The 22,375-nt window shown below is 61.8% G+C and overlaps 1 protein-coding gene across 2 annotated transcripts; it reads right to left on the reverse strand.

The window, feature by feature from the left end:
• Positions 1–1,154: 1,154 nt before the first annotated feature.
• Positions 1,155–21,661, reverse strand: SHF (Src homology 2 domain containing F). 2 transcript variants are annotated; one of them, XM_074600757.1, is made up of 7 exons: positions 21,031–21,656; positions 12,380–12,509; positions 11,076–11,294; positions 9,344–9,481; positions 6,224–6,395; positions 5,749–5,868; positions 1,155–1,950 (listed from the first exon to the last, which is right to left on the reverse strand). In XM_074600757.1, the coding sequence occupies exons 1-7, from the start codon at positions 21,529–21,531 to the stop codon at positions 1,764–1,766; spliced, it is 1,467 nt and encodes a 488-aa protein (XP_074456858.1). In that variant the 5' UTR covers positions 21,532–21,656; the 3' UTR covers positions 1,155–1,763. The 2 variants fall into 2 exon arrangements, with proteins under 2 accessions (XP_074456858.1, XP_074456859.1); XM_074600758.1 differs by lacking the exon at positions 9,344–9,481 and having other exon boundaries at positions 21,031–21,661.
• Positions 21,662–22,375: the final 714 nt, after the last annotated feature.

The following is a 22,375-nucleotide window of genomic DNA, read 5'->3' on the forward strand; positions in this document are numbered from 1 at the left end:
ACTCGAGGAGCTCCAACTGCTGCCTTTTAAGGAGCGGCAGAGGCCGAGGCGTCCTGGAACAAACCCGCGTAGTTTCTGCAGGCTCCCGGCCGCGGTGTGCGCTCGGGGACCACGCTGGACGTGCCTGAGGGTCCCCGCAGCAGCTCAGAGCTGTGACGGGCAGCCGGGAGAGTGATCCCCCAGCTAGGGATGGAGCCTGGAAAACCTCAGAGGGTAGAGCAGGGTTCCTGCCGTGGCTGCAGCGCTCACCCATGCCAGGTCCCCCCGTGCCAAGTCCCCCCCATGCCATCCATCACCTCCATTCCCCCCCAGAAAACCTGCAGGACCAGTTCCTTCCTGAGAGGAGGCAGCAGGGAGGAAGATGCTTTTTCACAAAGCCTTCCTCCACCACCGCCACCATGTCCCACCAGTGTCCCAAGGGCTCTGCTCCACTCATCCAAAAAGGTTTTGCTGGTCCAGCAGCGAATTTGGGGCTGCCATCCCCCCTCTGCTGAACAGAGCGGGGCCACCGGGAGCAGAGCGGAAGGGGAACGCACCGCAGAGCAGGAACAGCAAGACTGAGCTTCGGCCGAAGCACAAGGCAGAGGAAACGCACGTGCCGTGGGTGCGGCAGCAAGCAACACCAGGAAGAAGGTTAAACGGCAAGGTATGCGTTAAATCATTAAACGCTACAGAGCACCAGACGTAGCTTCAGCCAAACACAGAGCAGGAGCAAGCTGGCCCAAAGACAAGGTGTCAGGAAGACAAAGAACAGGACTGGAGCCACTAAAATACCCAGAGGACGAGGAGATCTGTGAAATTCAGGGATTTTGCCTAAGACTTGTGAGGGGTGAAGGAAAACAGGGAGGCAGAAGATCACAAAGAGCAACCCCTTCTACAGGGAATAACAGCCAAGTCCAAAACCAGCTCATCGCTGCCTGCGAGGGATCCCAAAGACACGGCGAGGACGCGACCACTGGCAGCCCTTGTCCCCTGTGTCTGGGACAAGTGAGCCAGCTGGACTGCTCCAGGCACACGGGTCCCGCAAGAGTGAAGGAAAAATTGACGTGCTTAGAGCTTTTGTGTAATAAAATCCCCTTCCCCGCCATTTTGCCACATGGAACCCCCCAGCGGAGGTGGTGGGATGCGGGGGCGCGGCGCCCACAGAGCAGGAGGCCACCATGCACCGCTTTATTAGGCAGCGGTGCTGCGCGTGCGGCTGAGACCCGTCACTATTTACATTTGGCAAAGGACGGCAGCGAGCACCGAGCACCCCTGCGGGGTTGTGGGGGGGGGCCACCGCTGGCCTGGCCCTGTGTGCCTCGCTAGCCCCAGGGAGGCCCCGGCTCGCCCCCACCAGTGGGCACAGCCGTTCGGTCTCAGCGGGCAGAGCCGGGCACCCTCTGGGAGGCACCTCAGGCCTGTTGGCGGACGGTTTCTCCCCCCTTTTCCCGCATGTCGCCTCCCCCCAGGCCTCTCCCAGGCCCCAGCTCCAGTCCTTGTGTCCCGAGCTCTGCCCGGAGGCAGGCGAGGGCAGCCGGCCAGCCCCGCTCAGCTCCTCGGGCAGGGGGTCCCCCCGGCGCCGTCCCCCCGCCAACCCCCCCCCTTGAGGGAGCGGGATGAGGGGTCCAGCTGCAGCGATCCCCAGCAGCGCCGGCCGTGCCCAGCCAGCCGCTTGCTGGCTGCCGGTCCGGAGCCCGTCCTTGTCACGGCGGCGCTCGGCCCCGCGGAGGGGCCGGTTCGGGGTGCGCCCGGCCTCGAGCCCGGCTTGTGGTGGGCGAGGGCTATAGGGTGCGGATAGCCACCGGGTAAAGCAAGGACATGTGCTCAGCCCCCTTGATGGGCAGCTTGCGGCTGGCGTAGTGGTGAATGATCTCCGGCACGCTGTCGAAGGGCGGGCTGTGCTGACCCAGCACGTACTTGTTCTCTTGGGTCCGGGACAGTTTCATGTGCATGAAGCCCTGGCTGCTCCTGCAAGGAGAGACGGAGGCAGCGTTAGGGGGTGCAGCCGGCCTCCCCTCGGCTCCTGCCCCCAGCCCCAGACACGTTGCCTGCCCCCACAGCCGGGGGGAGGCCACTGGCTCCTGTCCCCAGCCACAGCCCTGCCCACACCATCCCGCTCCTGCCCAACCCCAGGCAAAGCCCACAGCCCAGGGGAGGGACATGGCTGGCCACGCTGCACCGTGTCCCCCTGCGGGAGGCACGGCCACGCAGTGGGGTGGTGTGGGGGTCCATCTGGGGATGAGGATGTTGCCCACGGCTGGGGGGGGCGAGGGCACAGCCCGGGCAGGAGCAGAGGGGACTCTCACACGTGGCAGAGCCCCTTTTTGCAAGCACGAGGAGGACTTCAGCTCACACATCCCCAGCCTCTCCCTGGCAGAGCAGGATTTTCTCCCTCGGCTCGCAAGCCCGCTCCCCCCGCCCTCCGCGCGCCAGCACTGCGGGCTCCATAAAAGCCGCTCAGCGTAGCGAGGCCATTTCCCGGCACAGCACGGGCACCGAGCCACGCGAGGCTGCGCAGGCAGATCCTGCCACGAGCGCTGATTCCAAGTGACGGGCTAATGGCCCTGTTGCTATTAATTTGCGTCTCCGAGGAGAGCCACAGCCTGTCTGCAGCGTCTGGAATGCACATTACGGCAAAATATTGATGACTTAAAAGCAGACAGGACCTCATCAGCAATGCCGAGCTGCTTCCAGCACCGCACAGGCCAGTCCCATCCCCCCGGCTGGAGACAGTGCCCATAATGGACAGCCCGGCAGCATTAGCAGAATGGGTCTGCAATCCATTTAGCGTCCAGAGGCAAGGAACCGGCTGCCCCGGGGGAGAAGACAGACAGGGGCCGAGAAAAAGCGATAGCTGGCCGCATCCCGTGTGCCAGGGGCGCAGGGGAGAGCTGCGGGGGCTGCGCCCTGCATGGCAGCTCGGGAAGGTGCACGGGTTTGTCGTGCGCACACGCACACACACAGTCCCACTGCTAACACACACGGTGCCCAGGGGTGCTGCCCTCGACGCTGCACCCTCTCCGCAGCCGGAGCCGGCCCTTGCCCAATGCTGGCAGGGGAGGGATGCTCAGGATAACCCCACTGCAGCATCAGTGCCAGTCCAGAGCTGCCGCGTGGGTCCAGGGAGAGGTGATGCTGGTTGTGTTTTGCCCAAATCACTTCACGGGTCTTTCTCACACAAGCTCAGGGACATGACGGAGAGATCAGACCCCCAGAGAGATGGCTGAGGGAGCAGGCTGCAAACCCGACAGCCTCACAGCCAGCAGCAGGGACAGGACAAGGACAAGGGGCAGGTGTTGCTCCTGCTGAGCACCTCACGGGGATGAGGAAGGACCCAAACCTTTGCAGCATGGCCTCAGCCATTCTGAGGGATGTGTGAGCTGGGACAGACTCATTCACAGAGCGTTCGAGGCAACAACATCCCTGGAAACATTCCAGGCCAGGCTGGATGGGGCTCTGAGCAACCTGATCTAGTTGAAGATAACAGAATCATAGAATGGGCTGGGTTAGAAAGGATCTTAAAAATAACCTAGTTCAAACCCCCCTGCCCTGGGCAGGGACGCCTCCCATTAAACCAGGTTGCTCAAAGCCTCACCCACAAGTTGGGGCATCCACAACTTCCCTGGGCAACCTGTTCCAGTGCCTCACCACCCTCGCAGTAAAGAATTTCTTCCTAATATCTAACCTAAGATGTCCCTGCCCATGTCAGGGGGGTTGGACTAGATGGCCTTTAAAGCTCCTTCCTAACCCAAACTATTCTGTGATTCTATGACACTACAACTCTGCCCACCACAAGCAACATGGGGCTGCCGAGCCTGGACCACGCTGTCCCGGCAGGGTTAAATCCTTCTGGCTACCTGACACGCTATGGGTACAGCCACTCCTGCTGCTCTCTCTTGTGCGTATTTTCCTTTAAAGCAGCACAAAAGGGCTTTAGGTCAGCATCGGAGCTCTCTTTCAGACCATCTCCTCTGCTGCACCTCCTTCTTCAAGGGAAAAAAAAAAAGAAAAAAAAAAAGAAAGAGTTCAAGAAAAAAAAAAAAAAAAAGAGAGATGCAGACAGCCAGCTTACAGCTATATAAAAGGCATCCCAGGGGATTTTCCTTGAAAAAGCCCTACAGAGAAAGGCAACAGAGTTAAAATCACATTCCCGAGGCTGTGGGCTCTGCAAGAGAGGCACGGAGGACAGGCAATGCCCAAGCAGCTCTGGGATGGGCTGCAGCCTCCGCTGGGGAGGTGGCATGCTGCTGAAGGCCACGTCCCAGCCCCACATGCTGTCTGAGAAGAGGATTAGTCCATTTTTGCCACGAGGCTAAGGGCAGGTGGCAAGTAAGGAAAAAAAAAAATGCAAAGAAATGGGTGACTGGCTTGTAGCAAGGTGATGGGAAGGGACACCCATGGTGGCGAGGGGAAGAAGCCCCATCCGCAGCCCCACCGCCACCTCCCAGGCTTTCCGACACACATGCTGGCTAATGCCACCCACGAGGTGACAGCTGAGAGGACCTCTCGCAGCCTTGAATGCGGCTCACTGACCAGCAGCAGCTACTGCTTGAAAAAATATAGAGAAAATTAAACCATCAGTAAAAACTCTGAGGGAAAAAAAAAAAAAAAAAAAAAAAAAGGCAATGAAGGGGGTTTTACAGAAAGGCTTGCTGTCTGAGCTAAAAGCTACATGCGCAGCAGGAAGAAATACTTCCAGCTAAAGATCTGTCCTGGCTTGGTGGTCAAGCCAGAAAAAAAGTGTAAAAAAAACAGAGAGAGAGATAGATGGAGCAATCTAATTCACAACTGTGTCCCTGGAAAAGAAACGGGAGAGGTTGAAACCACCCGGGAGCAATGCAGGTACAGAGAGCACTGGGGAAACTTAGAGTGTATGGAGAAAAGCGCGGGGATATCTGGTGCGTTGTTGGACACAGATGACTGAAGTGCTCAATGAATACTTTTTTCACATCTGCCAGGATCAGGGCTAACGTACTTTCCCGGCAGGAGGGCAAGAAGGTATTTGCTAATCCATCATCACCTTCAGGACAGTAACAGCTTCGATTTTGTGGGTTCAGGCTGTCCCAAGAGTCCCGAAAGAGCTGGATGAGGAGCTATGGGCAGCTTCTCCCCGGCAGGACACGCGCGATGATGCTTTGTGCAGTTTTGTCACTAAGGGAATCTGGAAAACTTGGGGACGGTGCAAAGATCCCCCCAAAAAAACCCCCAAGCAGAAACCAAGCTGTGCGGTGGGGATGAGGTTTCCCCGCTGGGAAACCAAAGCAGCCCTCTCTACAGCACGGCTGAGCAAGGGCTTCTACCGTTACGTGGGCTGGGGAGGCTGGGATGGGTACCCACGTTTCCATCAACAACTGGATCATGATGAAACTAAGCTACAAAAAAAAAAAAGGGGGGGGCGAAACAAGAAGCCAGAGCTGGAAGCTGTAACCAGACACATTCAAGTGAGCAACGAGGCACATCATTTTATCCATCTGAGGGATGACTAGCGCTGCCAAGGGAGGAGCGGTGTGCCTCCGCATCTCCGAGCCTCCGCACCTCCGAGCCTCCCCGAGTGATGCTTTTGCCAGACACCAAACCAGAAGCCTGTGCCACACCGCAGGGAAGCACGGACCTCATGTTCCAGCCATTTCTGACCACCCCAGGATCTTCTCAAGAGTCACCCCACAGGCAGGGGCACATGTCCGCGTGGGGCGCCCGCTCGCGAGGGGTCACCCGCGGCACTGCTGCAGGCGCAGCCACCCCCCAGCCCCTGCCGGCCTCACTCACTTCAAGGAGAGGGAGAAGTCGTTCTTGCTGGTCTCGCTGTTGCGCACCAAGTAGCTGGCCTCCTTGCACAGCCTCAGCAGCGTCTCGGCGTCCGTCCGGCTGATGGCCCCATGGTACCAGCTGGAGGGGGGAGAAGGACCGGCTGTGCCAGGCGGAGAGTGGACACCCCGGGGCGGGGGGGGGACCCCTGCCCCAGGGCAGCAGCAATGCCAGCGCCTCCCGCACCTCCCCGGGGACAGCAGCCACCTTCGGGGAGAGGGATGTGGGTGGCACCGCCGGGGCTGGGGGGACAAGGGGCAGGGCTTCTGCCGGGAAGCGCGGGGGGTGCAGAGGGCACGCGGGGACACCGCCACTGTGAGACGGGTGGTGGGGACAAGCAGGCAGAAACGGGGGGCCAGAGAAAAAGGGAAGGAGCAGCTCTGCCCCAGGGCTCCTTGTGGTGCGGGCACGGGGATGCGGGGGCAGCGGGACTCACCACTGGCTCTCCAAGGGCAGGGCAGGGTCAATCCTCTCCCCAAGGAAGGAGCCAGGCTCGGCCATCAGCGTCTTCGTGCTCTTGAGGCTGCTGGAGCCATGCCTGAGGGCAGCCCTGGCCTTCTCCTCCCTGCAGGGCGAGGTGCGGCTGTACCCCAGCCCCTCCGACGGACCTGCGGGACAGACATGCATTGCAGCCGGTGGCAGGGGCAGGCTGGGCCCTCGGCTTTACCCCGCTGCGCAGGGAGCCACAGCCGCATCACACCATGCTGGGTCCCCTGGCACTGCCCCCTCCTCCTGCCCTAAGCATCCTGGGGTGCTGCTCACTGCGGTGCCCCAGGACAGACGAGGTCGGGTCCCCACCACGCCAGGGCCGGGGTCCTCGCTGCTCCCAAGCCCCTGGAAATATTCTCCAGGGGGGTTTCAAAAAGCTCCGAGAGGTTTTGCTAACGCAACCAGAGGTTCAGAGGTCGCGGCACAGAGTTAAGTGAGAAGCAGTAAGGAGAGGCTCTCCAGTCTTGGAAAAAATAAAAATAAAAATTAAATTAATAAATTTAGAAAAATAGATGGAGCTGAAGGGAGCAGTCAGTCAGCATGGACACATTTCTGCTGGCACAAGTAAACCTCCCGGGGTGGAAAAAAAATAATTCCCTGCGAGGAGCCCCCGAGGCAGCTCCTGCCCGGCACCAGCCCAGCCGCGGTCCCTGCACACCACCACACCATCGGAGCGTGGCGCCCGCTGCGTGCCGCCCGGCGAGCAGCAGGGGATCAACCCCCTCCGTGCCCCGGGGACCCGGCCTCCCGCCGACTGTTATTTCCGTGCGGGATGATTTCAGCGTTAACAATATTGTTTCTCCCTCCTCCAGAGAGTTCGTTATTGCTGCCCTGAAACACTAGCCCCCCTCGCGCAAATTACTTATCGATCGGGCAGAGCTGCCGGGAGGCGAGGCTGCCGGGGGCTGATGCGGCGGAGGCACGGTTGCCCCAGAGGTGGCCGAGACCGGGGTCCCAGGAGGGGTGGGATGTCCCGAGCCGGGCAGCCTCCCGCTGCCACGTTCCCCCACTGCTGCAGCCAAAAGCAGGGTGACGCTGAGGCAAGAAATACCCAGAGACGGACATTTTTCTCCCTAGCAGGGAATCCTCTACGGCAGCTGTTTTGAGGGACACCTTGTCTGGCCGCCCCGCATGGGTGAGCGGGTCTCCAGCCCCACCCCGGCTCCCAGGAGAGAGGAAGGCAGCCAGAAGGAAGCCCAGCCAAAACCCTCTGCAGCTTAGCGCGGCTTAACCCCCCCCCGCCCCGAGAAGGAGCGCGGGAAGGAGATGCCCGATGCTAAGGCTCGACAAGCCCTGCCTCTGCAGCTTTGCACCGGCCAGGCTCGCCCTCGTACGTAACACCCAGGCTTCCATTTCAACTCATCGCCTTAAAAAAAAAAATAAATAAATTAGGGCGATCATTAAAAAGCCAGACAATCAAAACACCGAGGTGTTTGCTGGCGGCACAAAGTCATGCTGTTAGAGGCTCAGAAGAAACGCATTGCACCTGTCGGAGAGAGGCAGAGGCATGTGCATGATTAAACAGGATATTAAAAACAAGCCCCTAGGAGTAAGGAGACATCCTTCAAGGAGTTCCAGTCACCCCCAGACAGGGGAAGTGGAAAATAAGACAAAACTCTGGCAAGATGAACTTAATACAACAAAGCAAGTCAGGGGAAAAAAAGAGACTCTGTGTTGCTAAAACCAGGAAAAATGACAAACTGATGTGTTCATCAGGAGCAGGATGCATGTCACAGCGACTGCGGAGATAATAAATGATGGGGGAAGAGAAAAGGCTGCACAGCAAAGAAATTCATTTTTCTTGACACCTGCATTCCTCATAGGAAGAGGATCAGGAAGTTTCCCCCTGCCAAGACCTTTCTTCCTGGGGACGGATCTCACCCGCGGCATCCCAGCCGTTTTGGGGCAGACCCCGAGGCTCCGGGTTGTCGCTTCGAGGGGCAGCAAAACCAGCTGCACGCTCAAACCCAACCGGGAGGCAGCCGGAGCCACCCTGCCGTTCTTTCTTTAGGAGGCTCTGCAGGGACCTGGGTAACTGCAGATAAGGAAATTGGGCATCTGCAGCTGGCACGTCGCGGCGTCCACCAGGAGCAGCGTCAGCGACGCGCGGGGGCACGACACCGGTTGGCAGAGAAAGAGTCACGTCTCGCGGATCCGTCCCCATCCTCCCCAAGAGCGGCGGCCCAACCCCGAAAGCCTGTGTAGCTTTCAATGAACCTCCCCCCAACTCATGCTCTTGGCAAAACCCTAACCCACCGCAGCGTTAAGAGCAAGGTCCTTCAAATGTTAATAACGGGTTAAAAGAGAAGCAGCAATATTTGGCTTTCATAAGCGAGACCGCCAGCAGAGCCCAAGGGGGATTTACATGGGGGCTCTGCCGCTCGGCACACACAAAAAGAGCTTCACAACAAGGCAAACCTGAGATGACAAAGCGTGCCTGGGAGATTTCGCTGTTCAGGATAGCAAATACGAGAGCGAAGAACCCAGGGGGACCTCCTGCCACTGAGCAGCAAGGTAATAAAACAGCAGAGGCAACGGAGCAGCGCTAAATGACAAAGCGAGGCACAGGTGGAAAAAACCAACTCCAACTTCAGCAGCAGGGTCTGAATTAGCTGCTACCACACCTGAGAGGGACCTGGGTATTAAGAGCCACAAGAAAACATCAGCTGAATGCTCAGAGCAGTTGTCGAGAACACCATAAAAACAGCCATCAAACCTGGGGAATTTGGAGGCAAAGAGGAGAAAACAAAAAGAGAAGGTAATAACTCTGCCACCGAACAATCCCCTGGTGCAGCCTGGCTGCCGCGTGCACAGGGGCAGCGTGGAGCTGCAGAAGATGCAAAGAGGCAAGGACAAACGCCTGGTGTCCGGCACAGGACACGTGCGCGAGCCAGGAGGAGCGGGGGAAAGGCGGAGGAGGAGGAGGGTGGGTGTCTGGCAGCGCCCGCGGGGTCCGGGCAAGCTCCGAGGTGCCGCAGCATCTGGGTGCCAGTGAGGCAGCAAGGCAGGGTCACGGTGAGCACCGGCCGCAGCCCCCCCAGACACCCCGCTGTCACGCGAGACCCACCGTTGGCGTCTTCGTAGCTGGGCTGGCCGTGCTGCGGAGGGACGGAGGCACCAGCCTCACTGTCCGGGGGGCTTTCACGGCTGTCGAGCTGTCCCACCGGCGGTGGCCATGGCAGGTCTTTAATGACCTTGATTTCAACTGGATGGGGTGGGGTAGGGGGGGTGGGAAAGAGAGAGAGAAAGAGAAAGAAAGAAAGAAAGGGCTTAGAAAAAACCGTCAGCAACACCAAGCCCACAGAGAAGGAGAGCAGTTGTGGGGGGAAAGACCTGAGGACTACACTCCTGGGAGCCCTGCACCAGCTCGGCCATCTCATCCCCTCCCCAGCACCGAGCAGAGACAGGCCTGATGTGGGGCATGTTCCTGATGGAGAGACCCTGCTCCTCCATCAGCTTTCCCAGCCAGCCCTCTCTGTGGTGGGGGGCAGCCTGCGATCACCCCTGCCCCACATGCACATCCGTCCAGGGGACCTTGGCTGAGCACCCCCATCTGTCCTGCCCATGGATCCGTCTTGCCCCGGGCACTTCCACGTTCCCCTGCCAGGTGCCAGCAGGCTGCTGCCTTGTGCCGGTACCCGCTGCCCATCAGCAGGGGTCTCGCGGGCCCCCCAAAGGCAGAAAGGGCCAGCAGAGAGAACCCGGCATTGCAGGAGAGGAGAAACGCCCTGCGAACCACAGCAGGACCTGCTCTCTGGCTCTGGGAGAAAGCAGGCAGCAGGTCCTCATGTGGCCCAGGGCACGGCAACCTGACCCCCTGAGGGCTTGGAGCAAGCCCAGGGTGGCCACCTGCATCCACACGCGAGCTGGACCCGCGACGGCGCCCCTTTCTCCCACGGACACCAAGCAAGGCGGCTCATCCGCCGGGATCCGGAGCACAGACACCTCAGCACAAACGCTGCCTGGCAGCACACCGCACCTTGTGACGGAGCCCGACAAGCCGAACCCTCAGCATGGTGTGGCCACCGGCACCAGCCCCATGCCCAGCCGAGTCCCAGTGGCACGAGTGCGACCCCAGGCACCAGCAGACGTCACGGCGTCGAGCCCAGCACACACATCTCCAGCTCATGGAGCCCAAACCCACAAGGTGAAGCGCTCCAAAGCCCAAACCCTCACACCCCCCTCTCTGCTGGCATCCCGGCACAGCACCGACGGCCGCCAGCTCCAGTGCAGACGCACACTGCTGCAATTAAAATGCATCCTAGATAAGAGCGTGGCAATTAGCCAGCGCCGACGGAGGAGCCAGCACTAATGCACAGCATGGATTTCCTCATTACCAAACACAAACACAATCGATCCCGCAGCACAGATAAATAGGTCAGGGGGCTGGACCATTGCCTGGCCGAAGGCTCCCGGGCGAGCACCTGGCTCTCGCCCTGCCCTGAGGAAGGAGGGATCTGCTTGAGCCCCCACAACTGCAGTTCAGGGGTGGAGGGGGTCAATGTGCACCGGAGGCCGCGATGAGTTAGAGGGGGATAGAGGCAAGGAGAGAGGGGCACCGGACAGGCTGCCAGGGTGGCTCTGTCCACCTCTCCACCCAGCCTGGCTCCCTGCTGAAGAGGAACGGTCCCTGCAAGTGCACGAGCGCTCCCCGAGCCAGGGAAACGCAGAGGCCAGCACTACGACCCCAACAGATGAAGGAATCCCAAAGAGCCACCTCCCCCTCTTTGCAAAACACAACGCAGCGTCGGTCGCTTTACACCTGCTATTCATCCTTTATGACTGCTCCCATCACTCACCTGCAAAGGCTTTGGAGATCCGCTCCTTCTTCCACTCCCAGGGCTGGTCGTATTCCTCTGGCGGCCGCTCATCGTCCTCGGGCAGCCGGGACTCCCTGGGCCTGGGGCACGCCAGGCGGTCGCCATCCACGTCCAGCCCTCCCAGCACGGGCTCGTAGGGAGTGTCGTAGAGGTGCAGCGGCCGGGCGGGAGCCTCCCGTAAGCCCTTCTGGCGGATCTCTAGCAGGAGAAGAGGGAAAAGACCGTGAGCTTTTTGCCCAACGCAGCCCAGCCACGGTCCCCAAAGCCCTGCTCGATGAAAAGGCTCAATTTCACCCAAGGGTGACGTGGGGTAGGGAGAAGCAGGGATGGAGGAGACCCCTTAAACCTCCAGCAAGCACCTGCCAGAAGTCAGGGAGCTGCTGGGCAGCCGGGCCCTGGGCAGCTCCCAGCACCAGGACGCCTTCTCTTCCCACGGTTCAACACCCCCGGCCTCGGGTAGCCCTGCAAAATGGGGTCCATGGAGACAGAGCATCCCAGAGCCTGATTCCCAAGGGGCAGCAAGACTGAGTTTCTTCCCTGGATGCCCAGCATGGCTGGTTTAACAAAATGCCCTTCCCTCCAGCAAAACAAAAGTCTCTCCTGCAAACCCAAGCAGCCTCTTCACCACTTTCTAATATTTCCAAGAAATGCAACGGCCTCCTCCAAAAAACCGTGTGAGCTTTCCAGAAACCACTCGCTCCAGGAAAACCCCAGGACTGCGAAGCAGAGCCAGAGCCTGGAACGCGCAAGCCGGCATGGCGACCCCGCGTGCACCGCGGCAGTGAGAGCGATGCCTTCGGGAGGCATCCCAGCCATCCTCCTCCTGCCTCCCAGCCATCAGTAAGCCCACCAGGGACCCCGCTGCTGCGGCAGACAATGGCACACTCTGGCCTGGCCCTAACCGAATTAAATAGCTCCCACATCCATCTTAGTTTTATGCCAGACGCACGGAATGTCAGGTCTCTCCTGGCTCAGCCTGGCGGGCAGGCACCATGGTCCCAGGGGACAGATGGCACCGCAGGCAGAGATATCAAGGTGCCTTTACCGCTCGGGTGGCCTTGGCGAGTGCTGTGGCTACCACCAGCCCATCACAGACGGCGAAAGCCATGAAAATTTGCCTGCAAAGTGGCTGTGCACCACTACAGCCACTGCCCGGGTTTGCCTCGTCTGGAGGACCCGGTGCTATCACGGGATGCAAGGAACAGAGCTCAGCGGCCACCAGATTCACACAGCAGGGACCCGAGGCACAAAGAGCGGCCTTTGCACGGAGCCTTCCGCCTTACCAGCCATCATCTTCTGCGCTTCATACGGTTCCATGTATCCATCGTTCTCCGTCACCTTCTCCAGCCCTGCCTGGCTACCAGCCACCTGCGCCGCATCGAAGGGATCTGCATAGTCCTCCAGGACAGCCAGCTGGAAGAGAGGAAGGGTAGGAGAAGGGTTAGCGTACTCCCTGCCTTTCTTGGGGGGCATCAGGGACCAGCTGAAGCCCCTTGAAGCCCCACCAGGAGCTCTGCTAGTAGCAGGCGGGACCCCAGACCCACACCATGGCAGCCCCGCAGAGCAGGTGCTGGCAGCCGGAGGCTTCCCAGGCACCGGCGCTCGGCCGTGGAAATGCTCCAGCCTTTGTCCCGAAAGCTGGGACGGAGCCAGGCAGTGCAGAAGGCGGCCTGGCCTCCTCCCTTACCACGGGCTCAGTGCTGCCAGTGCCCGCACGGACACCCCGGCAAGGCCCCCACCATGGCGTGGGGCTGACTGCAGAGCTGCCCCCTCCATGGCATGGAATCACAGAACGGTGGGGTCGGAAGGGACCTCGGGAGATCATCCAGTCCAATCCCCTGCCAGAGCAGGGTCACCTACAACAGGTTACACAAGAACGCATCCAGGCGGGTTTGGAATGTCTCCAGAGACGGAGACTCCACCACCTCTCTGGGCAGCCTGTGCCAGCGCTCTGACACCCTCAGAAGAAAGAAGTTCCTCTCATGTTTAGGTGGAACTTCCTATGCTCAAGTTTGTGCCCATTACCTCTTGTCCTGTCACTGGGCACCACTGAGAAGATCCTGGCCCCATCCTCCTGACACCCACCCTTTAAGTATTTATAAGTGTTGATAAGATCCCCCCCTCAGTCGTCTTTTTTCCAGACTGAAAAGACCCAAATCCCTCAGCCTTTCTTCATACAAGAGGTGTTCCAGACCCCTCATCATCTTGGTGGCCCTTTGCAGTCCCCTCTCCAGCAGTTCCCTGTCCTTCTTGAACCGGGGAGCCCAGAACTAGACCCAGTGCTCCAGCTGTGGCCTCCCCAGGGCAGAGCAGAGGGTAGGATGACCTCCCTCCACCTGCTGACCACACTCTTCTTGATGCCCCCCAGGATGCCGTTGCCCTTCTTGGCCACCAGGGCCCATTGCTGGCTCATGGTCATCCTGTCACCCACCAGGACTCCCAGGTCTCTTTCCACGGAGCTGCTCTCCAGCAGGTCACCCCCAATCTGTCCTGGTGCATGGGGTTATTCCTCCCCAGGCGCAGCACCCTACACTTGCCCTTGCTGAATTCCATAAGGTTTCTCTCCGCCCAACTCTCCAGCCTGATGCTCTCCCTGAAGGCAGCCACATTTCCGAGGCGGAGAAGGGGCGCAGATCCCAGCAGAGGGGTGTCAGCTGGCACTGCCAGGACTGGGAACTCACTGGTTATTTTCCAGGGCTCCTGCAGGCTTGTTTGAAGACATTTCTTAACAAAAGGGCTAAGACCAGATTACGGCTTACCCTCTGCTCCTCCCAGGCCCCTGCAGCATCCCCACCCACATCCCAGGTAACACAAGACGGGGCTCCTCCATGCCATCGGGAGTCACCGGGAAGCAGGAGCCTCCCAAATGCTGAGTGTCAGGGATGGCTCAAAAAGCCCAAGGTTTGCCCTTACCAGCAAAAAGGAGGCAATCCTGCAGTAGGATATGGGGCATGTCCCAGAGCCTGGTTCCCTCCAGTGCTGGAGTCACACGCCTGCTCCAGCACCTCAGCGGCTTCCCAGAGCACCCCATCGCACAGTGCCGCAGCCCCCGCCAAGCCCGGAGCTGTACATCTCACCTCTGGCCTGAAATCTGCTCCCAAAATGGGGCCAGGCGACATTTCCAGCAGGGTCCTGGTGCACCCAAGCACCTTTGCCAGGGTCTGCTCACCCACCGGGCTGACAACCGCAGGCTGGACCATCCGGAGAGATGGGTTTTGCCAGCACAATGCTGGCTGCGCAGAGCTCCTACTGCAAGGACCAAAGGGCCCGGGAACGGTGCAGCAGCTGCCTAAACCCTCCCGGTGCCAGCTCAGTCCTCCCCGCCACGCTGTCCCTGCTCCTGGCCAGCTGTGGGGACCAGGGCCGCTCATGCATTCCTCCCCGGCTCCCCTAATCGGCTCAAAACAAAACACTCCTCCCTCCTTCCTGTGCAAAACGGCCCGACAATAGCCTTGAGCAGCAAAACCCAGCAGGAAAAGGGAACAGGAACTGGAGCTGTAAACACCTCTGTGCGGCCCCGAGCCTTCGCACCCCTCCGAGCACCGGGAGGAACACGGTTCCCCGTGGCCCAGCTCTCCACCTTCTCCAAAAACACCCCAGCTCTGGGCTCCCTGATGCAGTGGGGAGCCAGGGCAGGTCTCCAGTAACAGTCCCCCCCCGCCCCATCGTGGGGTGCAAGCAAGTGGCAGAGCATCACCCCCAGGGCAAACCCCATGAGCTGCGGGGCTCGCAGCCACCCCGGCTGAGGGCAAGGGGGGGTTGAAACGCAGGAGCAAGCCGATGCTCTCCCCGTTCGGCAAGGCAGTGGCAGGACAGATGGCTGTTCGGGGTACCAGCCTCCGACGGACGAGAGGGAGAGAGCAGAACCTCCCGCTGGCTCCGCAGGCAGGGCCCGGTGCCAGCAAGCCGGGACTGGGCTGGAGGAACAGCCAGTTTTGCAGCAGGAAGACGGGAAATCTGCTCTCACATCCATCATCTGAGGGACACACAGCATCGCTCAGCCCCCGCCAGGCACCGAGTTGCAACACTGAGCCCAGGGGGCTGCAGCCCTTCGCTCGCCACCACGGGGGGGCGAAACCCCCCAGGGAAATCTAAGTCACCGGTGTCCCTGGCAGCTGCTCAGTCCCTGGGACCTGACCCAATGCCTGCAGGGCGGGAAGATGAGCAGCAGGAACGGGAAATCCACTGCGGGGAGTGAATCACAGAATCATAGAATGATTCGGGTTGGAAGGGACCTTAAAGATCACCTAGTTTCAACCCCCTGCCCTGGGCAGGGACACCTCCCACCACATCACCTTGCTCCAAGCCCCATCCAACCTGCCCTTGAACACCTCCAGGGATGGGGCACCCACAGCTTCTCTGGACAGCCTGGCCCAGGGGCTCACCACCCTCACAGCAAACAATTTCTTCCTCACATCTCATCTAATCACATCAAATCTGCCCTCTTTCAGTTTAAAATGGTTCCCCCTCGTCCCATGGCTCCCCTCCCTGATCCAGAGTCCATCCCCAGCTTCCCTGGAGCCCCTTTAGGGACTGGAAGGTCTTCCCGGAGCCTTCTCTTCTCCAGGCTGAACCCCCCCAGCTCTCTCAGCCTGTCCCCTCTGGATTCCAAACAGCCTTTTCCTCCCCAAGGGGGCTCCCCCTGTGGCAGTGGGTGCTCCCCACTTACTGCCGACGAAACACTGCGGGCAGATGGGTGCCAACCACCCCCAGGAGCCAGACGGGAGACCCTGAGGGCTGCACCCACACCTTGGAAAGCTGCAAAGAGGCTTTTGCTCAGTGGCAAGGACTTCTGCAGAGCAGGGCCCCACGCCGGCAACAGCTCATCTGCACCCGCGCTAGTGCCAAGGGAGGCAGGAGCGGGCAGGCAGGTGTCCCGGCGGGCTCGACGGGCAGCGCTGTGCCCAATGCTCTCACGGCCCCAGGCGTGCTGCACGGCTGCGAAACACGCTCTGCTGACCCCCCCAGAAAGGGCTTGCCTGCTGGTTTCTCCCAAGTCCAACCTGCCCGCGTTCCAGCCTGCAACAATCCCCTTTTCCTAGATGCATTTCGCCAGACAGACGTAGGCCCGGCTTGCTGTTGGCACCCGTCCTGGACCCTCCCTCTCCCACCCCGTAAGCACAGAGCAGCTTCAGACAGGACAGGGACAAGCACAGCAGCCCGGTGGCCGAGAAGCTTCTCTGCATGCTGCGGTCGCACTTCCCAACTGGAGGAAAGCCCCCTCCTCCATATTTTCTCGGTGCTTGGGTCCAGCTTCCCAGAGAGGGACACACGAGTTCCAGCAAGCTCACGGAGTGGCCCCCACTCCAGCGCCTCCAGGTCTAGAAAGAAGAGGATGGTGGAAAATCCAAACACGACTCTGCTGAGACCCCTAAAACTGGGTATTTTGCTTGCTGGAGGTGGGGGGTGAGGGTGGGGGGGCGCAGAGGCACGCAGCAGCAATTAGACTGGCTCTATGCAGGCAAGACGTGGTTTGCTGGGCTGAGCTCGGATCCAGAGCAAACGGCTCAGATGAGGGGCTCAAGTCCCCGAGCTCCCCAGGTTTGGGTGGGTTTTGCCACACTGGCTTTACTCCCCCACGATCTCATGGATGCCTCTTCGTAGGAGCGAAGTCTCCCCGCCACTGGAAGCTGAGAACATAAACCCATTCATTTGTTTTAAATGGTCAGATATTACCAGTGGAGAGCCACAGAAAAGCTGGGAAGGTGACTCCTGTCTCCAGGAGCACTGCAACCTCAGGATGCACAACCAAGCAAGCGAGGACGGTACCCGAGCCCTCAGCCCCGGGGATGGCAGCTCCAGCGTGCCAGGAGCGGGGCAGGGCTCTTAGAGAGCAAGCGGCAGGGACCATGCAACGACCGACTGCATCCTGACGCCCTTGGCACATGGGGCCGAATTAAGGTTGCCCGGGAAACTGCATCTCTGACATTTCCTCATCCGAGCGCTGGACTTTACGGACAGCGCAGGGCTCCCTGCGGCAGCCCACGGGGCATGCAGCCGCTCCCCCAGCGCAGGAGGGGGGCCACCGTCGCGGGCAGGGCAGCTCTCAGGGGTGCCCCAGACACCCCCCACCCTGGTTTGATCAAAAGCCAGGCATTTCCATGCTTCGCTCACCTCCCATGTCCCCGAGGGAGCTGCTCACCACCCGGCCGATCCCAGTGCCCTGCGCTGCTCAGATGCTGAGGCATCGCCTGCCCATACACAGCATGGGCTTTGCGAGATTTGAAATAATTGGGGTGCAAAGCGCACGCCTGACGCGCGAAGGCACCGTCCCAGGACAGCTCACGGTGCAGAGCAGTTGGGCACCACCTGGACACACGTCCTCTTTGGGCACACGAGTGTTTGCCACGTGTTTACCTGCGGTGGCAATGCACACCCAGACCCCTGCTGCAGTGCCGAGGCTGCTCGCGCTCTACTACTTATGCCAACCGTAAGAAAAAAAGAAAACCAATAGAAAATTACGGTGAAGGGCCAGATCATCACTGGGTCCTCACAGTAAAACGGCTTTCATGCTGTCCCCCAGGAAAGGCCACAGATGGCAGCTCTCCAACAGAGATCACAGTTCAGACACCGAGATCCAAGGGCAGAGCTGGAGCTCTTCACCCCAACTTGCCTACAAACGTCCTACCTGCCACCACCTTTTGCTGCAACAAAACACTCTAGTCTATAGAGAGGTCCCCAGAAGACACCTGGGAAGATCCTTCAAACAAGTTTCCTGCCCTGGAGATAAAGCATGTTTGAGGTCCCCCCAGCAGATTGCTGAGTCTCACGCTGGAGCCGCTCTAAGTTATAACCAAACTCAGTCCCTCCTCTCCGTCAGGTGCAAAATCTCCCCAGTTTTACACATCTTGCAGCTTGGCTTTTGGTGGACGCAGACGCCAAAACCAAAAGCAACTGGAGAGCTGGCCTTCCAAGAGGGGTCCGCTCGGCAGCCCGGGGCGGGGGCGGCTGGGCCGGCGGGGGGAGCCCGGGGCTGTGCGGGTGGCAGGGGAGGAGGGAGCGCGGGCGGACACGCGGCAGGGCACAGGGTGACTCACGGCAGGGAGGCTCTGGCAGGAAAGACACACGCCCAGGAGCTTCCTGGCCAGCCGATCCCACAGCCCGCAGCGCTGACCCTGCGCTCCCAGCAAAGCCGCCAGCAACCTGTCCCGGCGGGCATGAGGCAAAGATGTCCCCAGGCGCATCTCCAACCCCGTCCCCAAGCACGCCGTGCCCTGGGCGCATCTGTCCCCGCGCAGGGAGGTCCCTCACCGCTTCGCTCCCCACCACATGCTGGTGGCATGGCTCCTAGCACCTAACCCAGACATCTCCAGGGTACCCACCTCGCTCAGGTGAGCCGAAGAGGGCTAGTCTGTTGTCCGCTGCCCAGAGCAAGCAAAAGGGAGCAGGACCTACGCTGGTCCCCGCCACATCCAGCAAGCATTCGTAACGGAGCAGGAGCTGCCACAGAGCTCACCCTAAGCACGTCCCAAGATGCTGTGGATCCCGTGCAAGGCACAGAGACGCAACAACTCACTTGACGACGGCAAAGAATCGCGCAGCACCCCTGTGTGGCCCAGGCAAGAGGGATGCCGTTGCCAAGATGTTCCTGCCCCGTCTTCGATTCTCCAGAAGGGGCAGGACAGCCACAGCGGGCACAGGGCTCCCAGGGCAGGCGGTGGGTCCCCCAGCCTCAACGCAGCACCCATACCACAAAGCACACAGCCTCGGCCAAACCACATGACCGGGAACTGGTGGCTGCTCCTTCCACTTCTGCCCATTCTCGTCATTCCCACTCGGAAGGGCTACACGTTTTATTAGAGTGTTTTTCCTCTGTCAATCGTTAGCAAAAAGCCTCTCTGCTCCAGCAGCCCTGCCTGTACCTAAAACTGTACTTCTCCCTTCATCTTCAGCATCACCACAACTCGAGGCCCCACACCCATGGGCTTTCTGGAGCCTCAACCCCCGCAGCAGGTAGGGAACAGTGCCCACTGACTCTTCCTCAAGCGTGGGAGCACTGAACCCCCTGCCACAACCATCATCTTGCTTGAAAGAGCTCAGCAGAGGCTCCAGCCTGGCCCTGGCTTGCCGTCCCTGCTCCAGGACACCTTGACATTGTCTCCAAGACTGGGAGTCACGAGCAGAAGCAAAGCCCTGGCAGGCACCTCCATCCTCCTGGACCACCTCCAGAGAGAGCCACTGTGACCTTGCAGCACCCAGGGAACCCTCCCACCACTCAGCCCAACGTCAGGGCCAGCAGATGGGAGCTGCAAAGGGCACTCAAGCCCAACAGAGATGCTCCACACAGTGGATGCTCCCCGGCTCCTCCAGGGAAACTGTTTTAATGGACAGTTGCATGCATCATCAAATACTCCCACCTTATCTCCAGCTTCACCCAGCCTCCGGAGCTCTGCCCGTGTCCATCACATACCGGAGCCCTGAGGAATTAGAGACCTCCTCCCCACAGAGGCACGCAGTAGATAATCTAATCACCATCTATCTTGGATAAGATGAAGGGTCTTCTTCAGCCTAGTGCTCTTAGCAGGGTTTCCCCAAAGGTATCCCAGCTTTTGCCTTTGCTCTAAACATGCCAGCTTCTCCCCAGCCCTTGGATGCCCACGCAGCCCCGGCTGTACCTGTTGGCTTTCTGCAGTTCCTGCTCAGCCCTTTGCACATCACAAGCCCAAGTCCTTCCTGCGATCACCACCCGCTCCTGGTCCCTCCGATCCCACACTGAGCGTTCCAGAGGAGAAACCATCCAGCCTGCTTCAGCAAACCGCATCACCGCAATGGCACCTCCGGTCCCTGCTGCCAGTGCCCTCCTCCTCCTCCTCTGCTGCCCGCAGTGGCCAGTTTACAGGATCCCGGCTCAAAACGGGGTTTCTGCCAGGCCCCTCTGGAAACCTCCTGGCAGCAATTAGTCAGTGCGAACAACTTCCCAGGACCCACCAGCGACAAGTCTTTCATTCTGCTTAAAATCCTCCCGAGCGGGTTTTGCCCGGCGCTCGTTTCCTCATGCCGCCTGGCGACGCCAGGACCAGGGATGGGATCATCGTATCCACCGTTCCCCTCCGCCAGCCAGATCTGCAGCCCCGTCGAGTTCACCTGACAAGCCCCGGCTTGCAGGCGGCAGCGCTGGCGGGCACTAATTACCCCTCCTGCCTTTATTTGCGCAGTCCCCGCATCAGCCTCTCTGCCAAGAGGCCCGACACCGACGGCCGCAGCCCCAGTGGGTTTATTCCTCTACCGGGTCCCTGTGCCGCCCGGAGCACGTCTCCCCACAGGGAGCTTCTCCCCGGCTCCTGCTCCTGATGTTTCTCGCCTCCTCGGTGGCACAGGCAGTGCCGGGCTCCGCTCTCAGCCCCCGAGAAGGCAGCTGGGAGGCATCAGACAAAGAGGCGCTGAGGCTCCCTGACAAAGCAGCTCGGCGGCTCGGGGGGGCCCATGGGCCACCGCTGGCACTGGCAGGCCCTGGCAAGTGGTCAAGGGGGGCTCTGTGCCACCCAGCACGGGCTGGAAGGAGGCCCAGGGCCTCCCAGCCTCGGAGCTGGTCCTGTGCCGCGCAGGGCCTGGTGAAGGCTGGAAGGTCTTCACCTCCGTGGAGCACCGAGCACTTGGCTACAAAGAAATGGCAAGCGGGGAGGGGGGGAAGGTGGCCGGCAGGTCCCACGCTCTTGCACCTGGGAGAGTGACGCTTCCTGCTGGGGACTGTACCTGGCTGGTTGTACCTGGCTGATTGTACCTGGCTGCTGGCGGAGGAGCCGGGGCCGCCCTCGCAGCTGCTGCCGGGGGACGCCAAGCGGGACCCCGCACCGAGCCGGCCCCTGGCTCCCGCAGCGGACCCTCGACCCCCGGCCTCCCCCTGCCCCGCGCGTCCCGGCCCGGCTCCCGATGGCCCGGCGGGGCCACCCGGCGCGCCTCCCCCCCCGCGGCGGGGCTCCCCGGGGACACTCACCTCCTGCGGCGGCTCGTCGGGCGGCTCGGGGCCGGCCGGGGGCGAGCTGGGGGCGGCGGGTGCCAGCGGCGGCGGCGGCGGCGGCGGGGGACTGGCGGGCACCTTCTCCACCGCCTCCACCTTGATGAGCCGGTGCTTGGGCGAGACGTAGCGGGGCCCGTCGGGGGCGGCGGGCGGCGGCGCCCCGCTGTAGGGGTCCTCGAAGTCGCGCTCCTTCTGCAGCCGGTAGGCCGCCACGATGTCGGGCTGGGCGGCGGCCAGCGGCTCGGCGGCGCCCCCGGGCGGCGGGGGCGGCTGCGGCGGCGGCCCGGCGCGGTAGTCGGGCTTGGGCGGTGCGGGGGGAGCGGGCTTGGCGCTGCGGAAGCCCAGGTGCTCGCGGAGCCAGCGGGCCATGCTGCCCACGCACTGCGGGGCCCCGCCGGCCCCGGCCCCGGCCCCGGCCCCGGCCCCCGCACCGCCGCCGCCGCGCTCCGAGCCGGCCGCCGCTCCGCTCAGCAGCATCGGCGCCGGCGGACTGAGCGCGGCGGCGGAGCCCGGGCCGGGGGGGGAGCGGGGGAGGCGGCCGGGGGAGGCGGCCAGTGCCACCTGCCGGAGCCGCCGCGCCGCCTGCTCCGAGCGGGGCTTCCCCCCCCGCACCCCACTTCCCCGGACTCGCTCCCCCCGGCACGGCACGGCACGGCCCCTCCGCCGCCCGGCACGGCACGGCCCGGCACGGCCCGCCTCCCCCGGGGCCCGCCCCGCCGCCCGGCCCCCGCCTTCCGCCGCGCCCGGCCTGCGGGCCGCCCCCCCCCGGCGCTCCGCTCCCTCCCAGCGGCCCCGCGTCCCGCCCCGACCCCGGGCGGGAACGGCCCCCCCGGGCTGCCCGCCGCCCCCCAGGCCCTCTCGCTGCGGAGCCCGCGAGGACGATCCTGCCCCGGCCGCCCCCCCGGAGCATCGCCCGGCCCCAGGAGCGGAGGAGAGGTGCCGGCGGTGGCAGCGGGGGGGCCGCTAACGAAAAGGGCCCCTCGGTGCCTAGGGAGGTGTCCGCGGAACCAGCCCCGTGCGGGGCCCGCGGAGCCGATGGCACCAGGGGGTCACGGAAACACGGGGCCGGCAGCAGGGACACCCGCCAGGCGGGGCGGGAGCGGAGCCAGGGCCGGGAAGGTGCTGGGGGAGAGGCTGAGCCCGGGCCGGTGCGCAGGGCGGCGGGCACAGCCCCGGGGCGCGGGCTGGGGGACACCCCCGGGGTTTGCCGGTGAGGGGTCAGAGCAGGCAAGCGGCTTTGGGAGCGTGGCAGCCGAGGCCATCGCAGCGGTCCGGTCGTTACCCCTGCACACACCCCCACCCCCCATCACCAGCTCACCCA

Source organism: Larus michahellis, chromosome 9 (assembly GCF_964199755.1).
Source record: "Larus michahellis chromosome 9, bLarMic1.1, whole genome shotgun sequence".
Lineage (NCBI taxonomy): Eukaryota > Metazoa > Chordata > Aves > Charadriiformes > Laridae > Larus > Larus michahellis.

What these genes read in the sequence shown, in the direction of transcription:
- SHF (XM_074600757.1), bottom strand. Translation starts at nt 21,531, where the DNA reads ATGCTGCTGAGCGGAGCGGCGGCCGGCTCGGAGCGCGGCGGCGGCGGT. An exon ending in GATCTCCAAAGCCTTTGCAG is followed by an intron (nt 9,482 to 11,075) that starts GTGAGTGATGGG and finishes CACCCCATCCAG; the next exon opens with TTGAAATCAAGGTCATTAAA. An exon ending in GACTTCTCCCTCTCCTTGAA is followed by an intron (nt 1,951 to 5,748) that starts GTGAGTGAGGCC and finishes CTCTCCTTGCAG; the next exon opens with GAGCAGCCAGGGCTTCATGC.